The sequence below is a fragment of the Pogona vitticeps genome, chromosome 5 (genome assembly GCF_051106095.1).
Source record: "Pogona vitticeps strain Pit_001003342236 chromosome 5, PviZW2.1, whole genome shotgun sequence".
NCBI lineage: Eukaryota > Metazoa > Chordata > Lepidosauria > Squamata > Agamidae > Pogona > Pogona vitticeps.
The window spans coordinates 186,483,062-186,509,826 of record NC_135787.1 but is presented as its reverse complement, the minus strand read 5'-3'; the positions used below and the strand labels follow the sequence as shown (position 1 = coordinate 186,509,826).

Genomic DNA, 26,765 nt, shown 5'->3' with positions numbered 1-26,765 from the left:
GAAATAAATTATTTATAAACAGCGGGCTCCGGACAACCATAACTGTCTGTAACTAATCCTCATTTTTGTATACAGACCGACAGTATTATAGCAAGGAAAATACTGTACATTAAGTTTTTCATGAGTTTTTATGAGCCTCGTGGTGCAGTGGTTAAAACGCTGTACTGCAGCTAAAACTGTGCTCACGACTTGGGGTTCAAATCCCAGGTAGCCGGCTCAAGGTTGACTCAGCCTTCTATCCTTCCGAGGTCGGTAAAATGAGTACCCAGCTTGCTGGGGGGGGGGGGCAATGTGTAGCCTGTATAATTAAATTGTAAAAAACACTGCCCGGAGAGTGCTTGTAGCGCTATGGGGCGGTATATAAGTCCAAAAAACAAACAAACAAACATACTTAGTGGAATGAAAAAATACCAACATATCTCACCCATTCTGGCTGCATTGCATTGGCTGCCCATCCGGTTCTGCATCGACTTCAAAGTGATGATGCTTACATACAAAGCCCTAAACGGTTTAGGGCCTCGATACTTGGCGGAACGACTACTCCCACCAAGATCTACCCGTGTCACTCATGCGAGCCAGGAGGTGAGGCTAAGGAGCCTAACGCCGAGGGAAGCCGGGAAAGTAAAGACAAGAAATCGGGCCTTCTTGGCAGTGGCTCCTCACCTTTGGAACAACCTACCTCCTGAGATCCGCGTGGCACTCTCACTGGGTATCTTTAAAAATCAACTAAAAACATGGATGTTTCGGCAGGCCTTCCCTCCAGACAATTCCTGATGCCCTCTCCTCTCCCTTTCCTATTGTTTCCTCCTTCTCCTAAGATTTCTTCTATTTAAAAATTTTTATACTATTTTATGCTGTTAGCCGCCTAGAGTGGTCTTAACCGACCAGATAGGCAGGATATAAAATAAATAAATAAATAAATAAATAAATAAATAAATAACCTTCCCACCGAGGTGGTCCCTATTCATCTACTCGCATTTGAATGCTTTCGAACTGCTAGGTTGGCGGGAGCTAGGACAAATGAGGGGCGCTCACTCCGTCATGTGGATTCGATCTTACGACTGCTTGGTCTTCTGAACCTGCAGCACAGGCTTCTGCGGTTTAGCCCACAGAGCCACCAAGTCCCTGTTTCCTGGATAGATGCCTATTTAAATCTCTCAAGCCGTAAGCACAAAATTCAAAATTATTACACAGTATTCATCACTCCTCAGTCAAGTATGCTGCATCCAATGGTTTTGTCCCAAATCCCTTGCTCAGGGGAATCTTTGTTATATTGGACTGGGTGTGCAGGAATGCCTTGGCAGTACATTTGGCATTGCATAACTGCTAAATAAAGGTCTTCAGCTACAACCTCTCTCCTAGAAGAATAACATAATATTTGCAATTCTTACTATTTCAGAGACCTTTTACATTGTGAGCCATCTCATCTCTTCCCAAAATTCCGCTGCTTTGAAGCTAGAATATAAAGACTATTTGGTAGTTCAAAGGAACCCTGGAGAAGCAACAGAATAAGCACAAATTGTTCCTTTTCATTTGCTCCTACTTAAGCAACACCAGTCTATTTTAATCGAGACAGAGTCTATGGGACACATGAAGAAAAGTTTTTTGTGTCATCTTGTATACCTGATTAAGGATATAGCTCTTCTTGCAAACATTCCACTTATTCTGGATAGTGGAGCTTCTTCTAAGGTCAGATGGTTAACAATAAAGGAGCAAGTGAATGGAACACAGAAGGATAAAGTACATATTCATTTTCTTTAACCAACCTTTAGGTGGTGAAAACTGCTGAGAAGCATGAGGATCAGAAGAAAGTTCTAGAGGAAACTGTAATTGTTCTTCATTGTCTGTAGAAGCTTGAAACAACAAGAGAACAGGTACATCTTAATATCTCTCTTAAAATCACACACAATTCAAAGAAACATTTGATTCTTTGTAAAGAAGATCTATAATGGTAACAGTGAAAAGCAAATCAAGGTAGTTTCCCCTTGACAATTTTTGTCCAGTCGTGTTCAACTCTAGGGGGCGGTGCTCATCCCCGTTTCCAAGTCATAGAGCCAACGTTTGTCCAAAGACAATCTTCCGTGGTCACATGGCCAGTGTGATTTAGACACGGGACGCTGTTACCTTCCCACCGAGGTGGTCCCTATTTATCTACTTGCATTTGCATGCTTTCAAACCACTAGGTTGGCGGGAGCTGGGACAAGCGGCGGGCACTCACTCCGTCATGTGGATTCGATCTTACAGCTGCAGATCTATAGACCTTACAGCACAGAGGCTTCTGCAGTTTAACCTGCACTGCCACCATGTCCCTCCTTTATAAATATACAGTGGTGCCCCACATAGCGACGATAATCCGTGCAGCCAAAATTGTTGCTATACGGATTCGTCGCTATGCGAAATAAAAAAGCCCATAGGAATGCATTAAGACCCGTTTAATGCGTTCCTATGGGCAAAAAAATTACCTTTATGCAGAAATCCTCCATACGGCAGCCATTTTCGCTGCCCGGTAAGCGAGGAATGGGCGCGAAAACACAGAGGGCGGCCACTTTTTAAACCTGGCGGCCATTCTGGAACTGCCGATCAGCTGCTGGGAAAACATTGTTATGCGAAAATCGGTAAGTGAAGCAGCTTACTGATCATCGCAAAGCGATATTTTCCCATTAGAAACATCGTTATGCGATAGCAAAAACGATTGCAAAAAATCACTATGCACATTTGTCGCTAAACGAGGCACCCATTAAGCGAGGCACCACTGTATAATTAAAGCTATATTTTTATATAAATTGAACTAATATAGCTATATTTATAAAGCTATATTAGTTCAATTTAACTTTGGGTTTGAGATATAGTATTCCTCTGAATGCCACCTACTAGGATGGAGTCAGATGCACCTGACTAACTCTTGTTATAATTACTCTCCAGAGCTCTTCCTAAAATACTCTGCTAAAAGGAACTTGGATGGCAAGATCAATGTTAAATAGATCTCAAAGAGCCACAATTGACAATTTTGGTTGACTCAGTGTTTAGGAAGACATTCAGTGACTAAAGTCACTTCAACTCCAAATGCAGTCACTGCATCTGTCCTCATGACTATGTGCAGAGGGAACACAGAAATATGGGCTTTTAATCTGAACTGAAAATCTTGAAACATCTGCACAGCATGAACGCTACTGTTATTTTGCAAGAAGCAGCTGAAACTCAAACTGACACATACAATACATACCTGTATCTATATCAATATCAGTACCTATGGCCAGAATGATTTTGAAAAAGACAAGAATGGATTTAAGAAGACCAAAAGAGATCAGAAAGACTCTGAAGAGAAAGCATGTTACAGGTTAAGTTATAAAGATATATCTAGATGATTGTATTAAACCCAGTGATAGCCATTAAGGCCCACTGAAGTGAATGAATATCTGGAGATGACAGCTGACACGAGCTATTGAAGTATCCAGTATTAGCAAGAGTTCACAGTTTCACATTCACAATTCACTTATTTACCTCTTTGAAGCATTTTTTCAGTAGCCGTTTTAGCCATCTGTAAAGCTTGGTGCTTGTCAAATGTTATTGCAACTGCTGTGACAGTGACCTATAATCAGAGGTATTATATATATAAAACAGAGGTAAAACAGTCAATTTCTGTTTCTCTGCCTTTATTCCAAATTTTTAAATTAACCCAACCTATTACATAGGATGTAAACACATAAATATTATATGCAAATTGTTCAATAAACTTTTCCCCTGTTTTTAAAACCACCACAGTGGTAGTTTGTTAATTATAATGAAAGGAAGATTTGTAAGTAAAGAACTCTGCGGCATATAATACAATCATCATGGGTCAGATTCCACCTAGGTTACTGATGCTTGAGGCCTGTTGAACTCAGTGGGTTTTATAATAGTCCCTTAGAACAGAAAAGACATGAATGCAGACATATATATAATCTGAATTGCTTTAAAATCCTTGCAAAAAAATGAGAACCAAGATTAGGTGGCTGGAAGAACTTTTCAAAATGTGTATCTAAGAGTTTTATCTTTTTGATGTCTGGTTACATCATAGGATTATGTGAAAATCCTTCTGAATACAGAGAGACAAATGAAAGAAGTTACCTGAATTATTTCATCCTCTGGAAGAGCAACTGTAAAATTCACATGGCAGAGACAGCAGGGAATCATAGATCGAAGTTTAAAGTATAGGCTCTGTTGAAAAACAGATAACTTTTATTATGTGTATATGGGATTATATCCTCTACGTTCTCAAGTGGAAATGCTGGGTGGAAGAGATGTAAAAGACCTTAATACACCTGATTGGCTAGCACAAGTATGAAACATCATACAGTGGTGCCTCGCTTGACGAGGATAATTTGTCCCGTTCAAATCGCTGTTAAGCGAAATCCTCATCAAGCAAAACGAAAAAGCCCATTGAAATGCATTGAAAACCGGTTCAATGCGTTCCAATGGGCGAAATACCTCAGCATCCTGCAAAGATCCTCCATAGGGCGGCTATTTTAGGTGCCTGTAAAGCAAGGAATCCATCCTAAAACACAGCGGGGATCCATTTTAAACAGCAGCCAGCCATTTTGAAGACCCGATGATCAGCTGTAAATATCATCGTTAAGCAAAAAATCGGTTCCCGAAGCAGGGAACCTATCATCGTTAAGCAATTTTTGCCTATTAAAACATCGTTTTGCGATCGCAAAACTTCATTGTCAAGCGATTTCCTTGTCTAACAAGGTAATCGTCAAGAGAGGCACCACTGTACTCAACATGCTAACACTGGAAATTAAATGGATAAGCAATGGGAGGGATCAACTCTTTTTCACAGCATAGATGTAGTTTATTTCATTTACATATCAAGATCTACAGAATTATGGACCTCCTGCCCTACACATTAAATTGTGGAAAGATATTTTATGAAAAGAAATGCTTGCCTACCCTTATTTTGTTACGTATGTTAATATTTGTATATGTTTCACTTGTTTATGTTTGAATGATCTATTGTTTCTTTATAAAATCTTTATTTGATATGGCAGCACACAAAGTTGGTATGAAAGGATGCTGATGCATATGGAAAAACTATCTGCACACCTATTTACTACAAAGATGACACGCATTCACCTATCAGTATATTCCCATACCCAACATCATTTTATGTAATCCAGTCCAATGTTTGCCCAAAAGCAGAGGAGCTGGCACACAGCAAAAAATTTCAGACACTTCAAGTAAATCAGTTACTTAAATGAACAGCTCAGTAATGACATCGTTCCTGCAACTGTTCTCTTACCTTTAGCAGATTCTCACAGAGGTCATTAAAGGTCTTATTGAGTGTTTGATTTGTTAGGGTAACGTTGGTAAGTCTGGAGACTCTCACTGATGTAAACATCTGAAGCAGAAAGAGTTGCCAACTATAGGTTTAAACAGAATATCTTCATGAAATGTGACTAACTGATATTGAATGGTGTACTGGGATTTCTCCTAAAGACAGTTCAAACACAGTTAACTATGCCTAATAACTTCCCAGTTAAACCTCCATAATGGGGAGAGCATGCCTTTGAAGATACATTCCAACTCACAGAGAATACAGTTCCTAATGTACTGACTGGGAATGATTTGGGAGGAATATATGCCATTAATACTGAAAAAGCTACACTGTCTTTTGCTCTCTCTCTGAGTGAAATTGAAAATGCTAGCCCAGCTGTTTCTAACTAGCGATCAGGAAGCTCTGAGACACAGAGCTTGTTTCTGATCCAATCTCATCAACCTCCACTTCTCCCTCGGACTAATGGGCCCCACACCCTTTTCATCCTCAGAGCCTTCTCTGTCAGCTGTTCTGCTTCCTGAAGCATCTGGAAAAACACTGACAGCAGGAGAACCTAGGCAGCAACTACATGGCCAAACACTGCAGGATTTATTCTGTTTATGAAACTAGTCAATTTGCACCATTTTTTAATGACAGAAAGGCTGATTTGAATCAGTCCAGCCCTTTTTGCAGCCAAAGTGGCATTTTTCCCTCTGCTGCTGCCGGGGGGGGGGTCGGTCCTACTTTTTCAAAGTAGAACAGATAGAATGGGTTTTTCCCCATGTGTTTAGCTGTGATATGTCCTTGCAAAGATAGGGGGCATGTCTGTCGTAGTGTTTCGGTGACGTAGGCAGTTGGGTTGTCATGTTTAAGACCCAGGGAACACGTCCCCAACTTATTTTCTCTCCCCCGATTGTTCTTTGATTAAAATTAAAAACACCCTTATATATACCGGTATATGAGATTAGTGCTAGATCACCCTATCACCTTATTCTGGGTTCTCATTATTATTTCCCATATTTATGCCCATAAAAGAATTGGCAGAGGTGGGACCAGAAGAAGGAAAGAAGGTAATTCCTCTGCATTGGAATGCAAATTGCAGTGCAACCAGTATGAACGGTGTGCTCCCTGATCAATTGACAGTCCCTGTGTGAACACTGAATGCGATTTCAAACATGATACAGGATGTGAATCAAATTGTAACAAAGCTTAATTGATCTGATTCATCTTTCTGGTGAGTTCCTGTTCTGCAGCAGCCTTTTCAGGCTACATAAGATGTTCCTCTCCCTCTGAAGGCAAATCAGTAATGTGTGGCATGACACACACTCTGAAAGCTCATCTTATGTTTTTCTTGCATGCTACATTCTTCCTGTTTAGGAAGCTGCTCAGGGCCTTGAGATAACCAGCTATGGAATATTTTCACCATAGAGATTTGTTTGGAACCCACAAGGTTATCTCTTTCTTTGCCTTACACAGACTCCTCTTCTCCCTATACCCATCAGCACTACTTCAAGCCTTTTAAACTGTTCTGTTTCATACTATTGATCCATTTTTAATTATTGACATATAGATGGTTCTTGTAGGTTTTTCGGGCTGTTTGGCTGTGTTCTAAAGGTTTTTTTCTTAATGTTTCACCAGTCTCTCTGACCGGCATCTTCAGAGGACAGGACTTAGAACTCTGTCTGTGTTCTGGTGTAGTGTGTGGAATAGTTGAGTATTTGTAGCTGTGGGATCAACTTTTTGTCCTTTTCAAGAGATTGGGTGATTATGGTGATCAGGGTGTTTTTTGTTATAGGTGTATTGTTATGATAAGGGGGGGAGATGATCTGTCACTGTGATTGATGGGTGTCATTAGCTAGTCGTGTGTATGCAGTGATCACCGGTCCTTCGCCACGAACATGGCGAAACATTAGGAAGAAAAATCTTCGGAACACAACCAAACAGCGCGAAAATCCTACAAGAACCATCAGATCTCAGCTGTGAAAGCCTTTGAGAATATATTGACATATACTTTTTTCAAGTCACTTTTTACTCTCCATATCTGTAAATTGCCATATCTGCCATGGCAATTGTTATTGGTAGCCGTGAAAAGATGGATTAATAAGCAAAACTAAAATGTGTATAAGAAGAACAGTTTCTTTGGATTTAATTCTTTCTTGTGCATCTCAAATGTGATGTGCAAAATAGTTTGAACAGTACCTTTGGATTAAATCCACTATCTTTCTACAAGGCCACAATGTTTAACATAGGCCTATTGAAAATGTGAGGTCCTGCTAATGTCTTTCTTCCAGAAGAGTTATGCGGATAACCATTTCTATGAATGCCAAATGTTCCTTAGCAAAGGGTTAAAAGTGCACGGAAGCATATAAAAAGGAATGTCTTTCTTTCTGGGAAAAACTATTTGTACATAGTAAAGTCAGTTTACCTGTATATCAGGAGTCCAGTTATTTATACCAGGCATAATTTCTGTGTTGCAGCTATAAAAACCTGCCAAACAAAATAAATCAATTTCTTAACATTCAGAGCTAGATAGCAGTTGTATATATCACACTTCACTTTCAACTGCTTCATAGCAAGTTTTTTTTTCTATTGCTATATTTAAGAAACATACAAACCTGCAACATTCAGCCCAAAAATTCAAACATCTACAAAACAAATTCAGCATGTGCCTAATATTTCCAATGGCCAAAACTACATATTTCAAGGAACAATCCAGTAACTGCAAAAGTACAGTATGACTCAATGAACTTCTTTAGTAAAACAACCCACAAAGGTTAGCCACTTGTTCATCACATTTTACTGAATATTTGCTGTTTTATGACTTCACTTAAAAAAAAAAAAATCCAGACTTAAGTGTAAACAAACTCAACAAAACATTCCTCTAATGAATGCCTCTGAGCACATATCTCAGTATAAATTATCATTAGGAACCACTCCTGGAGACTAGACCCACAGATATACTAATAATTAAGATTTATACCCTGCATGTAAGGAGTTGACTGCCAAAACAAAAAAAGGGTTAAGGGGAGAAGTAAAGCATTGGAAAATCAGCTAACATCATAATAGAAATATTAAGTTTATGGTGGACTTTGGAAACCTGGACAGTTGAGAAAAAGAGATGATGAAATAGCTCAGTTGGAGAAAATCACTCACTTAAGCAATTGGGCATACTTTCAGCCAGTATCCAGATTATTTGTAAAAATGTGAAAGGTGATGCTGTGTACAGTACATTGATACTCTAGTCTAAAGCACATACTTTACAATATATAAAGTAATACAATTATAATATGTACTTTCCTAAGAGAATCAATGGGAATAATTTTGTTTAGTTTCAGTCTGAATGTGTTATGATGTTTTATCATTATTTATAGAATCCAACAGGACTATCTTAAAGGCAGATTATAAATAAATAACATAAAATTAATTACATGTCATGTTAACATAAGATTTCAATACACTGTATATTTGGCTGCTAATTCAAGGGCTGTGAAGTTACAATAAAGTACTATTTAGTAGGTTCACACTTGCAACCCCACTACAAGAAATGATGAAGCTGAATGGCTTAGTGGAGGATGTGTTCCCACCAACTATGTGTGCCTTCCAGGATGTGTCCGTTTCATGTACTTCTCCTCCTCCCTGAATACATTAGTAGCAACAGTCCAGAAAACGAATGTTTCCCATCACTGGTACCCTCTTCTCTATTAACAGAGTAGAAAATTTCCCTTTCTCACTTTTGACATAAAAGACAATTCAAATGGATATCTGTTAATTAACCTGAGAACAGGTATTTGTTAAAACAAGGACTCCCTATCAAGGTGCACAAGCTGCAGAACTATAAATTGTGTCATGAATGTACCTACAGAAATCTATTCTTAATTATGTTTTGACAGAAATATGTTGAAAATGAGATATCTAAAAGAAAAACTTGTACAAGTTGAGAGAACCAGTTTAGCTCACCATTTTGTGCTAGAATGTGGAAGTGAAATGTGGACTACAAAACCAAACTGGATGTATTTGGTAACAGTGATGCGAAATATCACAAACAATTTTCAGAGATCACATACAGCCATTCTATGTGGAACTGAGGTCACAACATATTATTTTCATGCTTTTCTGGTTTAGGATAAGTACAAAATGTTTGTGGGCCATCATGTTAAACAGATCTTAAGAGTGGATGCATACACAATCCAGACTTGTGTATGCAGCACCAAACCACAGTCTGTTGCTACCTTTGAACCAAGATATTATCTCTCAGCTTCAGAAGCTTCTACCATAGTGGAATAATAATCTCGTATCATGTAATGAAGTTGTTTGAAAGATTAACAATATGAGGTGCTTGAAATAATTTTAACACTCAAAAGGCACAGTGTTATTACTAAATGTAGGAGCATTCTAAATGTAACATATTTCATGTTCATTATCTCACTTTTTAAAAAATTAGGTAACATATTCTACACTCTGAGAACCGTCAGATTTGGGCCAGAATGTAATAGTGTAAGTCTCCTGAAAACCACTGCTTTCACCAAAATCAGTGAAACCCCTCCTTCTGCAGTCCTTAAGTCTTCTGCAGAGAGCACTGGAACAGATTTCTTTGGAACTACAGAGAGCTGCAATAGGCCAGGCAGAAGAAGAAAAGTCCCAATTTCACTGACACTGAATACCAACTACACCACTGGAACTTAGGATTTAGGCTTCTCGCTGTGGAGCCAGAGGTTGGGAGTTTGATTCCCCCCTATGCCTCCTTGACAGGGGCTGGACTTGATGATCTATAGGGTCCCTTCGAGCTCTGCAGTTCTCAAATTATTATTAATTATTAGCCTATATTGTTAGGCTATTGGATATTGTTTTTCAAAGCAAACAGAATGTAATAAATACACACAATGTTAGACTTTACCTGAAGGTGGGGGTACATCTGTCAACAAGGAATGAACATCTTCCATTGCATCAGTATCATCAATCTGAAACAAAAAATTATATAAAACAGTGCTCTCTTTAAAGTTTCACCTATTAAGACTGATAACTATTCTGTGGCAATATTAAGACACAGAAAGCAATGGCTTTTTGAAGGGCTCTTAAATTGATGTCTGTACACTTTACTTAGGCTACAGCATTGTCACAGGTAAACTTATCACTTGAAACATTCTTCTACAGGTTAAATGCAAAATACTCAAGAGGAAGTGTGTTTACGTATGAACATAGACGAAGTAACTTCAAATAGAATGATATTGTTTGCACTTTTGAAGACAATTCTATCAATCTGAGGTTATTTTTAGATATAAAATTGTAAACATAATTATAAAACATTATCTATAGTTTTAATTGCCCTTCTTTATAAAAGGAAACCATGTACACAGCTTAACATTTCACTGTCTTTTGACAGTGTCATAAATAGAAACTGTATTCTGATGGATATTGTTGAAATCATCGGTGTGAATGTACAGTATGTAGGAATGAAAAAGCAGAAGAGCTGATATAAAGTCAAGAGTATTAAGTAACTTTTACACTTATGTTCTCACTGATCATGGAAAACTTCACATCTGTAGACATAAATTTCTGTGTGTGACTTGTTCCCACAATTAATGCATTAGTAACAGTACCAAGCATCAAAATGATACAGATTCATAATGTCATGTGACAACATTTGAAGTCCTGTTTAGACAGCACTGTTCTTACCTAACCTCTGTGTGCTGAGGCATCAGAAGCATCTCTTCCTTGTGCTCTCCTGCCATGTGTGGAAGATTATAGCTACACAAGGAGATCTCTCATTTATATGAATCCAAAAGCAATGAGATTTGCTTGCAACTAATTTCTTTACAAAAGCATGAATTTTGACACTGAACATTGTTCCTACTAATCACAGACAACATTTGTCAGGATGTCCAGATTAGCTTTCTATTTAAAGGTTCTGAACCTTCAACTCCAGTTCTAAACAAGCAAGGTTTTTTTTATCACTCAGTCAAGCATTATTTTGGCCAAATGAACACATTTGATAATTTGATTGCTTAACATTCTGGACACACCAATAATTCTAGGATTATTAGAGCAGCATATGTTGAGTACAGAGCTTTGGAATACCTCATCTTTTTATCATACAAAGTCCAGATTAGAGATAAGATTACAGAGAATTATGAGGCAAACAATCGTTCATACAGCTATCTGTATTATATTACAGTGAAAAACGCCATTATATGATTAGTAACTTGCATAATATTTTTATTTCCCTTATGTCATGGGAAAGCATGCCACGCTAGATGTTACTGGACTGCAATTCCCATCATCCTTTACCATTGCCTATGTTGGCTGGAACTGAAAGGAATAGCTGTCCAGACATATCTGGAGGTGCACATATTCTTCACTCCTGCTTTACTAAGTTCTTCAAAAGATATGTAGAAATATGAGCTTTAAAGAAAAACAATGTACCTCTAAGACAAAGGCGTCTTTCTTTCCATGTGAGAGATCCAATTCTGTAATTTCATCTGAACTTTCAGACTGTGATCTCAGGAGTCTTGACCGAGGCCTTGGTTCTGGAATGGGTGAACCTATAATTTCTTCAGAAGCCTCCTAGAGAGAGGAATGACATAAAATCACATATAATTCTTTTTTTTCTTTCTTATTCTATCTCACATGAATGTTTTAATGCCCTGCTACTACTGTTGTAATAAATATTAACTGTAGGCTGTCAAGTTAATTCTGACTTATGGCAACATTTCTAGTTTTTTCTAGGTAGAGAGTATTCAGAAATGGTTCACCATTCCCTTCTTTTGGGGGCATCCTGGGACTTTGTAGCTTTCCCAAGGCCACAGGCTCTGATCACAGGAGCCACAGTGGGGAATCAAACTCCCAGCCTCTGGTTCCACAACCAGATACCTCAGGCACTGAGCTATCCAGCCAACTATTACTATTATAATGGTTGTTGTGGGTTTTTCGGGCTTTTTGGCCGTGTTCTGAAGGTTGTTCTTCCTAATGTTTTGCCAGTCTCTGTGGCTGGCCTCTTCAGAGGACCAGAGCCAAAGAGCCCAAAAAACCCACAACAACCATTAGATCCCGGCTGTGAAAGCCTTCATGAATACATTATTACTATTATAAAAGGTAAAGGTTCCCCTTGACAATTTTTTTTGTCCAGTCGTGTTCGACTCTAGGGGGCAGTGCTCATCCCCGTTTCCAAACCATGGAGCCAGCGTTTTGTCTGAAGACAATCTTCCGTGGTCATACGGCCAGTGCGACTTAGACACGGAACGCTGTTACCTTCCCACCAAGGTGGTCCCTATTAATCTACTTGCATTTGCATGCTTTCGAACCGCTAGGTTGGCGGGAGCTGGGACTCACTCCATCGCGTGGATTCGAACTTACAGCTGAAGATCTACAGATCTTACAGCACAGAGGCTTCTGTGGTTTAACCTGCAGCGCCACCACATCCCTACTATTACTATTATACTCTTCATTAAACACAGATTTTCCCGATAGTCTCTAATTGAATTCAATTGGTCTGTAAATTTCTGGGTGATAAGCCAGGCCAAAAGAGAAGATCCAAGTTCCCCTATACCCACAATACTGAACATAATTCAAGATTTATATAACATTTATTTTGCCCAGCATACATCCTAGACTGTGCAAAAAAAAATATAGAGTGTTATATCCCTATTAAAGAAGAAATAGCAGGATAAGGGAATGTAGGAAATCTGAAAGCCGGTCCCTCTAGCCCAGTATCCTCTAACTTCCAGGATTTGAGCTAAGACTCTTTCTTAGCCTAACTGGAGATCTGTGCTATTCCCTAGTGGTCTACCATTCAAGTATTACTCAGATCGCAGCCTGCTTTACTTTGAAATAGAAATAAGTGTAAATCAGAGAGAGATCTGTTGTCTCAGCAGATCTAGTACTATTCATCACAAAGGCAATGTTTTACTTTGCAAACTTTTTGGCTTTCAATTTTTATCAATAGCTTCTTGTAGCTGGCTACCTTCTAAGGACATTCTTCATTTATATGCATGGTCCATTTTTTATTAGCTAATATAACAACATACATTGCACTTAACTCAGCATTGTTTCAACAGGCATGTGATCTTACTTACAGGAGGATTAATCTCATAAAGCTCCTTATTTTTGGCTATTGTATCATTAATTTTCTTCTGCATATGAGATATATGCTGTTCATAAGTGGCATCATTTGGTGTCTTTCCAGCAATCTGAATGCCACCAGGAGTTGGTAAAGCAGCCAGATATACACCTGTGGCAGACTTTAAAGAATATGGCAATAAGAAAATGAAGAACAACTGATATTCTGGAAATATGCATTGTCTAATTTAATTTAAAAGCATTAAATAAAGATTACAAAATTGTAGTATTATTCATGTTTTGGACATTTAGACATGAATACAACAGTGAAAAATTATCTAGGCTAGTTCCGCATTCATAGTTAAATTACTGGGGAAAATTCTTTAATGTCTTCATGTAAAATCAATATTTAAGAGCAGTAATTCCCAACCTTGGGTAACCCAGGTATTCTTGGACTGCAATTACCAGAAGCCTCCATCATCAGCTGTGCTGCTGGGGTTTTTCGGAGTTACAGTGAAAGAGCACCTGGGTTACCCAAGGTTGGAAACAACTGTTCTAGAATATACAGAACTTTCAACTAAAAACAAGAGCAAAAACAAATTCAGCAACATAAAAATGCAGATAGGCTTTTTCATGAACCTAGGCTATCCTAGCTCATGAATTATCTTTTACCTTTTACACAAGATAAAATACGTAGGTAGCTTTACAACTTGCACGCCCACCACTAAAAGACCTGGAAGAAGAGTTGATATTCTTTCTGACCCACAAGTAGAAGCATTCTAGTATCCTTCAGCAAAAAGATAACATGAGGTATTAAAAATCTGAGAATTAATTTAAAATGATTTCTAATTCTGTTTCAAAATGCTGGCTGAGTCTATACATTCTGTACTTTAAATCAATGGCCATGTGCTCCTCTTCTGGTATTAAAATACAATTCTGATCACTCTTCTGCCAACAGCAGTGATAATAAATGGCACAGCAGAAAAAGGAAAACTAAATTCAACACTTACTGCCAAACCCATCAACATGGTTTCTCCCACTGTGATCTGAATCCTCAGTCCAAAAAGTGCATTCATTCCCTTCAACTTTAGCTTATTCATTAATTGTGTGTGTACCTCATACTCCATAAATGGCAACAAATTACTGATGGAGGTTGCATTTGCTTCAGCTTGAGCTTTCTTTTTCAGACGACACAGCCTGTTAGAATTAACAGTAAAATGCAATATGGTCATAACAAAAACCTCACCCCCACCCCCCAAAATGAAGGCAATCAACAAAAGGAAGGGAAGTCCTGGTTGGAGTTTTTCCCTCAGAACATCAGCCCATACCACTGGTTCTTCACAGGCCTGACTTCTTTGGGTTGCCACATTGAGAAAGGGAAAGGTGGTGGTCCCCAGAAATGGTACCTTCTGGGCTGGGGTCCCATCCTTAAGGAATGGGCTCCTGGAAGAAGTACGTCAGCCCACCTCCCTCCCATCCTTTAAGAGGATGCTAAAGGTTGTCCTCTTTCAAGAGGCAGTCAAAGGCACTGTTTCTTAAGTTACCCTCTATATGTGTTCCATGCTTCGCCATCATCTTGGATTTTCTATCTATTGCCTGTTTGAGATGTTTAATGTTGGTTCATTGGCTTACTGTTACATTGTGCTGTTGTAAATCACTCGGAGTACTGCTTTGCACTAAGTCAGTGGTATACAAATGCATGAAATAAATAGATAGACTGACAGACGGATGGACAGATAGACAGACAGATAAAAACCTCACCCCAAAAGTGAAGGTAATGAACAAAAATAGGGGAAGTACCAGCTAGAAGGGGGGTGGCATCTGCAAACTCCTTTTTTGCTGTACTAATCAGTGACATATATGATGTGGAACAGATCCATACTTTTATTTCAAGTTAATAACGAAACTGTGTGCCATCTGCACTTATGGCATACTGAGATTTACAAAAAGCCTGCTGAAGGAACTATATGTGTTGGGGGAAAAACTTTTGTTTACAAATATTTGCAATATTCTAAGTAGAGCCTCTCTAAGGCTGCCGATAATGGCATATATCATTTCTTGGGATTCCCCTCCATTTTGATTTACATTTATACATTTATAGTAAAGCCTACAGAGAACTTGTTTGGTTTTGGTTGGGTTTTATTTTTAATCTGTATAATTCTGGATACTTCCATAGCAACATTTCTCCCTTAGTAATAGTCTTTAGTTTCCTCCATTTTCTTATTTGATATTTTAAACTCACATATCTCTGTTTTGACCTATAAAGCCCTAAACGGCTTGGGCCCTGGATACCTGAAGGACCACCTCCTTCTGTACGAACCTACCCAGCAACTGAGATCTAGCCAGAAGATCCTGAAAGAGCTGTCCCTCAGAGAGGTGAGGCCTTTTCAGCAGCTGTCCCGTCCTCTGAAGATGCCAGCCACAGAGACTGGCAAAACGTCAGGAAGAACAACCTTCAGAACACGGCCAATGAGCCCAAAAAACCCAGAATAACCATTTAAGCTGGAATGTTTATGCTTAGAAATACCACTATCAAATCGAGCCTTTTTTCCTAGCAATTGTTGGGGTGCCAAAAGAATATGACAGAATTAACCAGTTGCTAGTACTTCCCTGAAAATAAGACAGGGTCTTATATTAATTTTTGCTCCAAAAATTGCTTGGGCCCTGGATACCTGAAGGACCGCTGCCTTCCATATGAACCTACCTGGCAGTTAAGATCTAGCCAGGGGGCCCTTTTGAAAGAGCCATCCCTCAAGGAGGTAAGAGGGATGGCTTGTCGACAAAGGGCCTTTTTGGCAGCTGCCGTCAGACTATGGAATGCCCTTCCGACTGAAATTCATCTGGCGCTGACGTTGATGACATTTCGGTGCCAGGTCAAAACCTTCCTGTTCCAGAAGGCTTTTAATTGAAATAACATCAACTGTGGGTCCTGATGGCAATTTTAATTGTATTTTAATCATTTTATCTTTTACTGCATTTTAATTGAATTTTAATTGTTGTAAGCTGCCCAGAGACCTTTGGGTAGAGTGGGCAGCACATTAGTTAGTTAGTTAGTTAGTTAGTTAGTTAGTTAGTTAGTTAGTTAGTTAGTTAGTTAGTTTAGTTAGTTAGTTAGTTAGTTAGTTAGTTAGTTAGTTAGTTAGTTAGTTAGTGCTTATTTTAGGGGATGTTTTCTTTTTTCATGTACAACAATCTACATTATTCAAATACAGTCATGTCTTCTTCTTCTGGTCGCTGCACACTGGTGGGGGGTGGGATTTCACTTAACTGGGGCTTGTTTTTTGGGAAGGGCTTATATTACGACCATCCTGAAAAATCAGACTAGGGTTTATTTTTCACGTTAGGTCTTATTTTTGGGGAAACAGGGTAGTAGCAGGATAAACCCAGACTAAAATTTGTCTCTGGTTCTCTTCTCTCCCTGGGTAAAAGGATACTTCCAGATGTCGCTAAGTAAAATTCAGTATTTCCCAACACAGTTATCTGCAGTTATGTTACAATTAAATGCAGCAAAGCAAGTGTACCATGGAGATACCTGGCTTGAATGAGACATCCTTTTCCAACCACCAGGGCATCGACAGGTAAATCTATTGTTGTGAAAAGAACATCAGGAACTTTCTGTTTCCTGCAGTTGCAGCAGTAAGTGAGATGAGCAGGGAACGGCATGTTGAGTTCATCATATGGTATGTGGCAAAACCCACAGCCTGGTGGTGATGCTTCCTCTAACCTATAAAAGGGGTTATGAGAAGTCTATCATTAGCATTCACACATCAGTCAAACGTATGTGTTTCCTTCTCTTTCATTCAATACGCAATGCAACTAACACATACTTCAACAGATATGACAGATATATGTGCTTGTTTACAAGGCTGCCATAGACATTTAAAAAAATTAGAACACTTGTTCCTATCAATATTTAACTTCAGGAGTGTCTGGAAATTCCCTGTAGGTAATAATTTAGAACAGTGTCTATTGAAGAGCAAATTGCATGAATCAGTGATAGCTGCAACAAGTTATTGTAATGAGATTCTGCAGTTTTGTCTGACAAACGTCATCAGTGACTTAACAGAAGGATAACTGTTCTTCAATTACTTTTGCTTTAGGAACACATCACCTAGAGCAGTGGTTCCCAACCTTGGGTCCCCAGATGTTCTTGGATTACAACTCCCATAAATCTTGGCCGGCACAGCTAGCGGTGATGGCTTCTGGAAGTTTTAGCTCAAGAACCACTGACCTAGAGCACTGGAGGTTGTTAACATGAATGTTGGAACCTGAATTTGGGCAGAGAGTGACACAGTAGTATGTCAGCTGAAATTTGGATTTTAGCTGAAAGTGAAGCACCACTGAATGTTGATGCAGTTTGCTTCTTGAGAATCCAGTAAGCAGTTACGCTGTATTGTGTAAGAGCCTATTTTGTCACATTACAGTCTGTGTCAATATTAATTTTTTTAACAATCCACAGAAGTGGGTTACACTTTGTGATAGCTTATGCCAAATGAAACTTACTAGTTTTGAAGGTGTTATAAGGCTTTTCGTTATAAATAAAATAAACTTATAAACATGCTTGCAATGATTTCTTGTCCAAAGAAAATAAAATTCCTAACCTTGTGGATTCTCACCTCTTGGGCAAGTGGGAAGCACCTATCAGTCTCTTTGTCTTTTGACAGCAGCAAATAATCTGCTATGTGTCATAGAGAGAACCACTTTTTAAATACTTCAGCTTTGAATGTTCCAGTAAATTATACATTTTGTTAAATGCGTAACTTACTGGACAATACAAATAGTTTAGATTGAGCCTTCAAAGTGCACATCTGGTCAAGCATTTTTTCAGCTTAGCACACAAAACAATTTAAGACTTAGGAAGGGAAAATTCAAAATACTGATACAGTTTGCATGCATTTCATCACCTTTCTCCTATATTAGAAGCAGGGGGTCACACCCAACTGTTTTTTGGCTGATGGGGGAATCTTTGATCCAGCAACAGTATTCATCAATGGAATGGCAAGCAGGGCAATTATTATAGAATAGGGAAATTGGAAGGGGCCTATAAGGCCATCAAGTCCAACCCCCTGCTTGATATCATCAATTCCCTACATTCTTCCCATTACACCCTCCCCCATGAGGTTCTGAAGGGCCTCCCAAACTTTTGGAGCAGATTTAGTTCTACAGATGTTGTTATGTACCATCAAGTCAGAACTGACTTATAGCAATCCTAATAGGGCTTTCAAGGTAAATGAGATATTCAGGGAGTGGCTTTAACAGTTCCACACATCCAGTGAGTTTCCATGGCTAACTGGGGATTAAAACCCAAGCCTCCTGAGTCCTAGTATCCTACTCTATCCACTGCACTACACTGGGTATCACTTTCTCCCTGTTCTGTGGAAGGAAGCCTACACAGGATGAAAGAGCCTTCCATCAATACTGGATGATCCCACTGACATAAGGTCATCTTCTTTAATGCAAGTGATGGATTGCATAAGCTTCTTTAGGATGCAATCCACCAAGAACTCCTTCTGTAACATAGCCTGCTAAAAAGAATAGCACATGGATATTATGAGCAATTTCAGAATACTGAGTGCTACAGCAATGCTATTCTTACGTACTACCAAAAATGTAACCATATATCCTGAGTGGGAGGAGATGCAGTCCTGATTCAGGTGTAAAGCTGCTGATGTTTTAAATTATGGACTAGGTAAAGTGTACTTAGTTTAAATTTAATTTAAAGTAGTAACTAATTTAAATGGAATCCACCAACATTCACAAGGTAGCAGAATTTATATATACTGTATATATAAAAGTACTAAGATGAATTGCTATAATGACAGGAATATATTAAAATAATTCCTAAGCCTATGTCTGTCCAAAACAGAAGCAGAGGAAATACTAGCTTCCGAGAGGAAGTGTCCCCAATCCAGCATGTAAATTAACCTTTCTTCAAAAGAGATTTATTCCTATCACCCTATCTGGATCACTGGGTGGCAATATTCTGGGGAAGTAATTTGTATCCTGGCAATATGAGAGCTAATGATGGTTTCTGAGGCTGAGGGGCTCCTATAATTTCATAACTATTAGCTGATTTTTCTGTAAGAACTTAAACATTTTCATTCAGAAATTTCTGTATTATATACCCATAAAGAGAGGCAAATAATCAGAAAGCTTGGGCTTTATCAATAAAATGAGACAGCAGAGAAGTTACTTGTAGGTAGAATACTGTACTATGAGAAATAGAATTCAAAACCTAAGCAAGGAATGGCGAGAGATTTGGATTATGTGATTAGTAGTCAAAGGTGTTACCTTTATGCAGAGTGTTAGAAATTTAAAACAAGTAAGGCAAGTGATTTGGTGCAGAGCTTCACAACCTCTGTTGTTGTTAGTTAAAGATCAGTAAAGTGGTTGGCCCCGCATCCTGAACTGTAGCACTGGTAACCTACCCTAACAGAGGAGAACTATCCTGGTTTTGAGGAAAAAAATCAACCTCTCCTTTCTCTGACCCTATGGAAAAGTAGCCAGGCTGCCATGACAACCTTTGTTCCAAACAGACTTCCATGGTGCCATCTTGTAGAAATCTAGGGTTCAGTACAGCTGCCGTGCCGGATGCGGACAAAATACAGACCTCTTCACTATAAAAAGAAAAGAAAGGTCACATTTTTTGGTGCTCAGCATTTTTAGTTAATGTATGTAGCAGACGTGAGAACCAAAACATCAATGACAACAGAAAATTCATTGACAGACAATCCCTTCAGAATCAAATCAAAGCGTAAACAGGCCATCTCAAGTTGGTTATGGCATGTGAGTTTCTACCTAGTTTCAAAGACAGGGAGGGGTCAGAAGATAGCCAGAGGGCTACACCTCTAGCCTCCACCATTTGTGTTTCCTTGCTTCCCAAATTTAAGGATCAAAACAATCAGAAGGCAGAACTGGCTATTTCAGAGGGCTGGGCCTGCTTAGGCCCAAGGATACATATCTTTCCCGCTTTCCCCCCCCCCAAAAGAACTCCACTAGGCCTAGAACCAGATGGTCTAAATGGCCAATAGAGTCTCTGTTTGTTGTTTCAACTTATATTCTGCCCCATAATGCTGAAACACTCTTTGGGCAGTTTGCAACATAATTATGCGAACACACATTGGCCCTCAGCAAGCTACGAACTCATTTTATCAACCTCAGAAGGATGGAAGGCTGAGTCAACCTGAGTCAACTGAATCCATCACTAAGGTTATGAGGTACCACAAGGTTCTAGAAGCACAACCTGCCTTTTCTAAAATAAAAGCACTTTTCAGCATGTGAGGTGGATTGGCGAGACAGCCCTTGCCCTCCCCACATATAAAGGAGAGCCCTTTCTTCGGTCTTTCTCACAAACACCTGTATTCTTGATTCAAATATCATAAGAATATGCTTGACAGTACAAGTGGTATCCACAGTAAATAGTAAGAAAAATATTTCAATGACATGACAATAAAATCTGTGTACTTTTCCAAGGATTTAGTTTACATCACCTATAATCTTCAGCTTTCACCAGCCCTTACATGCTGCATCGTGAGTGCTAGGAAGTCTTATTACTCATTTGTGTAGAATCATAGAATCATGAAGTTGGAAAGGGTCTATAAGGCCATTGAGTCCAACCCCTTGCTCAATGCAGCAATACAAATTAAAGGATATCTGCCAGGTGGTTGTCTAAATTTCCCTTGAATGTCTCCAGTTTTGGAGCACTCACCACCTCTCAAGGTAATTGGTTCCACTGCCATACTGCTCTAACAGTCAGGAAATTTTTCCTGATATTCAACTGAAATCTCGTGATATTCAACTGAAATCTCGCTTCCTATAACTTGAGCCCATTGTTGCATGTCCTGCACTCAGAGCTGATTGAGAACATCATAGAGGACAGTGGTAGAAAGGAGAACTGTATTCAGGACACACTTTACAGGACTATCAAGACCTGATTCACTGCACACTCACAACTCAAAAGAAGGACATCTGTTTCAAGCAAGTACTGTATGGAGGGGCTTTATACAAGACTGATTTAAGGGCACTAGGAAAAAGAAAATCCTCCCAAAGATTGACAAGCCTAAGCAAGGATGTACTTCTGCCCCAGGATAGAGACTGAAGGATCTATGCTTAAGAATTAATTGTTCTGCTTCCCCTGAAGAAAACAGAAACAACACTACAGCAACATATCTTTCCCACAGAGTTAAAAACAAAAACAAAAACAACAAAAAAACAGCAAGATATCCGATTTTCTTTGATTCTGGAAGATAACTATGGTCAAGCCTCTTTGGTACCTGGATGAGAAAAAAATCAGGGAATTCCAGAGATCTTTAGACATGACTAGGAAAAACTCCTGCCTGAAACTGTAAGTAGCTACTGCTAACTGGTTGACAATATGGGAACAGATGCACTAACAATCTCATTCAGTATAAGCCAGCTTCCTGGGTTTCTATTTCTGCCTCTCTGGTTAGTCTCTGGAGCTAAACAAAGCCACCACTCAGTATCTCATCATTCTAAGCCTTCCCTGTCCCCATTTCAGACTTGTACAGACATCAACACCAGCAATAACTCTATGGTTTCTACTTCTTTCATTCTTTCTTCTGCTGCTTGCATGATATGATAGAGCATTCATTTCAAAAGCATTAGAGAAATTAAGTCAAAATGATTTACCAAATGCTTGTTGATTCACTGTAGCCCACTACCGCATGACAACCCAAAGCCTTTGCATGGGATTTTATTTCTTGTCGGATTTCTGCCCACCACGCATCTCGAGTCTCTGGGTCATCTGAAAGACAAAGCATAAATCAATTCACTATTCTGCAGGAATGCCAGTATTTAAAATTCTACAGCTAAAGAGAAGACATAAACGAAGTAATGGATTTAGCTTTTTAGGTGGTCCAATTTTTCTTCTCCCACTGAGCTATTGCTCTACCAATTATTTTCTTGCTTTTTTCAGCCTTTTCCTTTGTGGTGCTGATCTCAATGAATGTGATACAGAGATGGGCAAGAACCACAGTTCTGCGGTTCAACCCAGTTTGGCTCCGCACTCGGACAGGTATTGCACGGGCACAGGATACTCCTGCCTCCTCTGTGCACGCCCCTATTCCCCAGGCAATGTGCGCTTCCCTGCCTGCCTCCCCAGCATGACTGCCCATTCATTATTAGCAGTGAGCACTTTCCTCCCCTGCCTCCTCCAGCAGCCACCCACTTAGACAAGGTGGGGCAAGGAAGCCTGCAGTGCTGCCTTTTGTGAGCAGCTACCAGAGGAAGCAGGGACGTGGTGGCGCTGCGGGCTAAACCGCAGAAGCCTGTGCTGCAGGGTCAGAAGACCAGCAGTTGTAAGATCGAATCCACACAATGGAGTGAGTGTCCGTTGCTTGTCCCAGCTCCCGCCAACCTAGCGGTTTGAAAGCATGCAAATGCAAGTAGATAAATAGGGACCACCTCGGTGGGAAGGCAACAGCGTTCGTGTCTAAGTCGCACTGGCCATGTGAGCACGGAAGATTGTCTTTGGACAAACGCTGGCTCTATGGCTTGGAAACGGGGATCAGCACCGCCCCCTAGAGTCGAACACGACTGGACAAAATTGTCAAGGGGAACCTTTACCTTACCAGAGGAAACAGAGGAGGAAAGTGTGCACTGCAAACAGTGAGTGGGCAGTGACGCTAGGGAGGCAGAGAGGGAAGGGTGCATCACCAATGGAATAGATAAGCACGCAGAGAGGGGGGTACAACACTTGTGTGTGAGCAGAGCCAAACTGGGCCAAACTGCAGTTTGTGCCCATCTCTAATGCAAAACAAACATGAAACAAAAGCATGCTAACATGAAGCAAAAGATGTTAGTTCATTTTCCCCCTTTTAATTTTCAGAGAACGCAGACGTTCATCAACTTTTGTTGGTTATAAACTTTACCCAAAACAGGCCAACATGGTTACTGTACTTAAAATGCTCAACCTTCTCCTACCTATAATCATATATACCTACAGGATCCTTGACTCTGAAATACATCTGTAGTATCTACAGTTAAGATTCTACCTCTTGCCCTGCTACAAATACATTTATAATCACAAGGTTGACTATTAAATTAGACAAACAGCGTAATTTTTCTCTTACTCACTCTTTGGGCATTCTTTTTTAAAAAGCTCATGGTCAGGATACAAAGAAATGTGGAACTAGATATTCACACTGTGACATGATAATAGGGCTGAATTTAATTGTTAGTCCTAGCTAAAGGAAGCCCAATGAATATATGTAACTTGTTCAGTCAATACTGATATAAGTCCCACTGATTCACTGAGTCTTCTCTAATCGGAACTAAAAATCAAATTTAGCACAATTTTTTTAAAAAAACATAGGTGTTACAAAAATATAGAAATACTGACAAGACCTATCACAACTACAAAAACCTTCCACAAGCTTAAGTTACTTCTTTGATTTCATGTCTTGTGCTTTATACTGTACATTGTTGCATCTAGCTGTTTTTATTACTATTGTCCTCTTCAACTGCAAGTAAAACTATTGAGTTATTTAATTATGCAGTGAATAACTGTACTGCCTAACATTTCTTATACTAATAAGTATATTAGAAAGTATAAAATTCCCTTTAAAGAACAATTTTGTTGATAACCATCAAAAAAGCAGCTACAGTGAAGGTCAACCCTGCTGAATAAAAATGATGTTCGAATTTCAAATTTACAAGCTAAGCTGTTTAAAACTTGCTAGAAAGTAACTGATCCCAATGAACACCAATAGTAATGGTATATCCAACTAATGAGATTTATTTATTTTAAATTTATCTTATTTATAGGCTGCCTTTCTCCTGATAAGGTACTAGAACTAGAATTTTGGATTTATTACAACTAAATGTACAGTGGTGCCTCGCATAACGAGCGCCTCGTATGGCGACGAATCCGCATAGCAATCCCTTTTCCGGGATTGCTAATGCGGAGGCATCGCGTCGGCCCCAATGGGCGAAACTCGCATAGCGAAGATCGGTAAGCGTTTCGCTTACCGATCTTCGCTTTGCGACGCCGCGGATCAGCTGTTTGGCGGTTCCAAAATGGCCGCCGGAAGCCCCGAAATGGCCGCGCGCAGCGTTTTCGCACCCTCCCCTCGCTTACTGAGGGCGCGAAAATGGCTGCCGGACCCAGGAAACTTCGCTAAACAGTGAGTTTTCAGCCGATTTGGCTTTTTACTTTCCGTTTAACGAAGTTTTCACATAGCGAAGGTTAATCCGGAACGGATTAACGTCGCTATGCGAGGCACCACTGTACTAGGAACAATACTGGGGAGGGATGACTTTTAAAAAGCCAGTCATTATGGACTCCCATGTGCCTGAAAATCAGGCACATTCTCACTAAGAAAAGTATGTTTAAGAACAGGACTTGCTAATGTTACTGCTAAAACTCCATAAGGGCCTTTAGGGCCTTTTCACAACAAAACTGTAGACGAGTCCGGCACAAAACAGACGAAGCATTTATGAGTTTCATGACTATAGTCTGTATCCAACAATGTCTTGTCCTGAACCTACTGGAGACCCACTATGCTACTACCTGCATATTTTCAAAATCAGCCCAAGGCTGAAACCTCTTCGTTGTTATTCTGAGACATCTTGTGCAACTGCTTCACAAAACAGTGTAATCTATTCCATCTGCACTCCTGCCTGTTAAACTGCATCTCAAACGCCAAGTATCATATAGAATTCTAGTAAAATCCCTGTCACACTAATGTTACATTATATTTTGTTGCACTATGCCAGTAAAGCAAACAACACATTTTACTGGCATAGGGAATTCTGGTTGATAATTTCTGAAAAATATGGAGACCTACACTATGCACTATATGTAGTACATACCCACAACAAGCATCCTACCCACCTTGATCCTTTCCTGTCAGGATGGACCAAAGGTAGAGAAACATGCTTACAACCCATGACTACTTTGATGAAGCTATTTTTGCCGTCTTTCTTATCTGCAATTAGAAAATGAATAAGCTCATAACTTTCTATTAGAGGTGCCTGAGTTGAAGGTTTTCTGATTCAGAGGCAGGCAACATGAAAACTGCAGATAACATTCCAGGGCTACAAAATCGTGATGCTAGAAATTGTAGGGCTTATAGGATCTACTATTTTTTATTATTAGTCATGTCAGCTGCAGGTGTATTCTAAGACTCTCCAACCCAGCTGTATCTAAATCTGGGAGGGAAAAATAACAATCCAAAAGCCCTTTCCCTGGTTTGTGTAGCCTTCTATTGCTCCCACGGAACAGTAGTTCATGAGTGAGAGATTATCTCAGGAAGAAATTGTCTTGGAAGGTTGGAGTTATCTCAGTGTTCACCTTCTCTTTTCAATGTTTTTAATAGCATGGTCTTTGCCTGTAAAAAACAACTCAAGATGCAAAGTGCAGGTGTCCAGGGCTGCAGTCAGTCACCTCTAATAGAAAATTAACTTACTCAATTGCCTTTCTAGGCATGCATGAAGTCTGAGAGGGGAAAATTTACGGACATCCAAAATTTATATGCTGGAATCATGCAGCTTACAAAGGCAAATTTTGCACCATCCTCCGAGCCAAAACATAAAATTTAAATAATTTATTTAATGAAATTTAAAAAGAGAATTTGTCGGGAGCTTCCTCCCAACTCCAGGGGGAATGGATTTCCTCTAAAACAACGAGTCCCCCACACATTGCTTTGGCTAAATAACTATGGGTTTTTTGCTTGTCTGTTTGTTTGTTAAAGGGACTGATCTGCAGATCATTTGTGGTCTATTCCTGGTGGAACTGGTATACCCCAGAAGAAAATGTAGCAGGAAAAACAGCCCAGAGTGTGCCTAGACTTATCATACTCTGGTGGCTTGATTCTCAAACATCTGATGACTGCTTGGTGAGTTCCTCACATCTTTTCACTGTTATCCTGCAGCAGCGACATATACCACTCATTAAGTCCATTTTGGAACCAGAGAACATTTTCAGAAGTATTGTAAAATCAAGCAGCACAGGGAGCATCACTAAGATGTCGGCGCCAGGTCAAAACCTTCCTGTTACAGAAGGCTTTTAAGTGAAATAACATCAACTGTGGGTCCTGATGATGGCAATTTTAATTGTATTTTAATTGTATTTTAATCATTTTATTTTTAAAATTGAATTTTAATTATTGTAAGCCGCCCAGAGACCTCTGGGTAGAGTGGGCAGCATATAAATTAAATAAAATAAAAAATAAAAATAAAATAAATTTAAGAATTCCTTATACATTACTGAAAGTGGAGGCTAAAAAGAAATCTTACAAAAGCAAGGGTGATACGAAAGATTTTTAGTGGAAAGGGAGCATAAAGTCTTTTTTTAAAAAAGAGGGAATAAAATATGATAATGCTGGGACGATATGTTTCATGCTAAGAAAACAGTGCATTCATTACGGTAGGACCTCCGTATCTGATGGAGATTGGT

General features: G+C 39.3%; 1 protein-coding gene across 50 annotated transcripts in view; it reads right to left on the bottom strand.

Moving 5' to 3' along the window:
* C2CD5 (C2 calcium dependent domain containing 5) overlaps positions 1-26,765 on the bottom strand; it is a 106,681-nt gene that overhangs the window by 17,268 nt on the left and 62,648 nt on the right. For 23 of the 50 annotated variants that reach the window (XM_078376436.1, XM_072999708.2, XM_078376439.1 and 20 more), the window contains 12 exons: positions 21,998-22,112; positions 19,777-19,965; positions 16,881-17,072; positions 14,359-14,545; positions 13,366-13,530; positions 11,717-11,857; positions 10,191-10,254; positions 7,722-7,783; positions 5,282-5,380; positions 4,108-4,197; positions 3,502-3,589; positions 1,767-1,853 (listed from right to left, as the gene is read on the bottom strand). In XM_078376436.1, coding sequence (XP_078232562.1) covers positions 1,767-1,853; positions 3,502-3,589; positions 4,108-4,197; positions 5,282-5,380; positions 7,722-7,783; positions 10,191-10,254; positions 11,717-11,857; positions 13,366-13,530; positions 14,359-14,545; positions 16,881-17,072; positions 19,777-19,965; positions 21,998-22,112 — 1,479 coding nt within the window. Of the gene's footprint in view, positions 1-1,766; positions 1,854-3,501; positions 3,590-4,107; positions 4,198-5,281; positions 5,403-7,721; positions 7,784-10,190; positions 10,255-11,716; positions 11,858-13,365; positions 13,531-14,358; positions 14,546-16,880; positions 17,073-19,776; positions 19,966-21,997; positions 22,113-26,765 lie in introns of all 50 variants that reach the window. The other 27 variants (XM_078376442.1, XM_072999712.2, XM_072999711.2 and 24 more) reach the window with 4 other exon arrangements.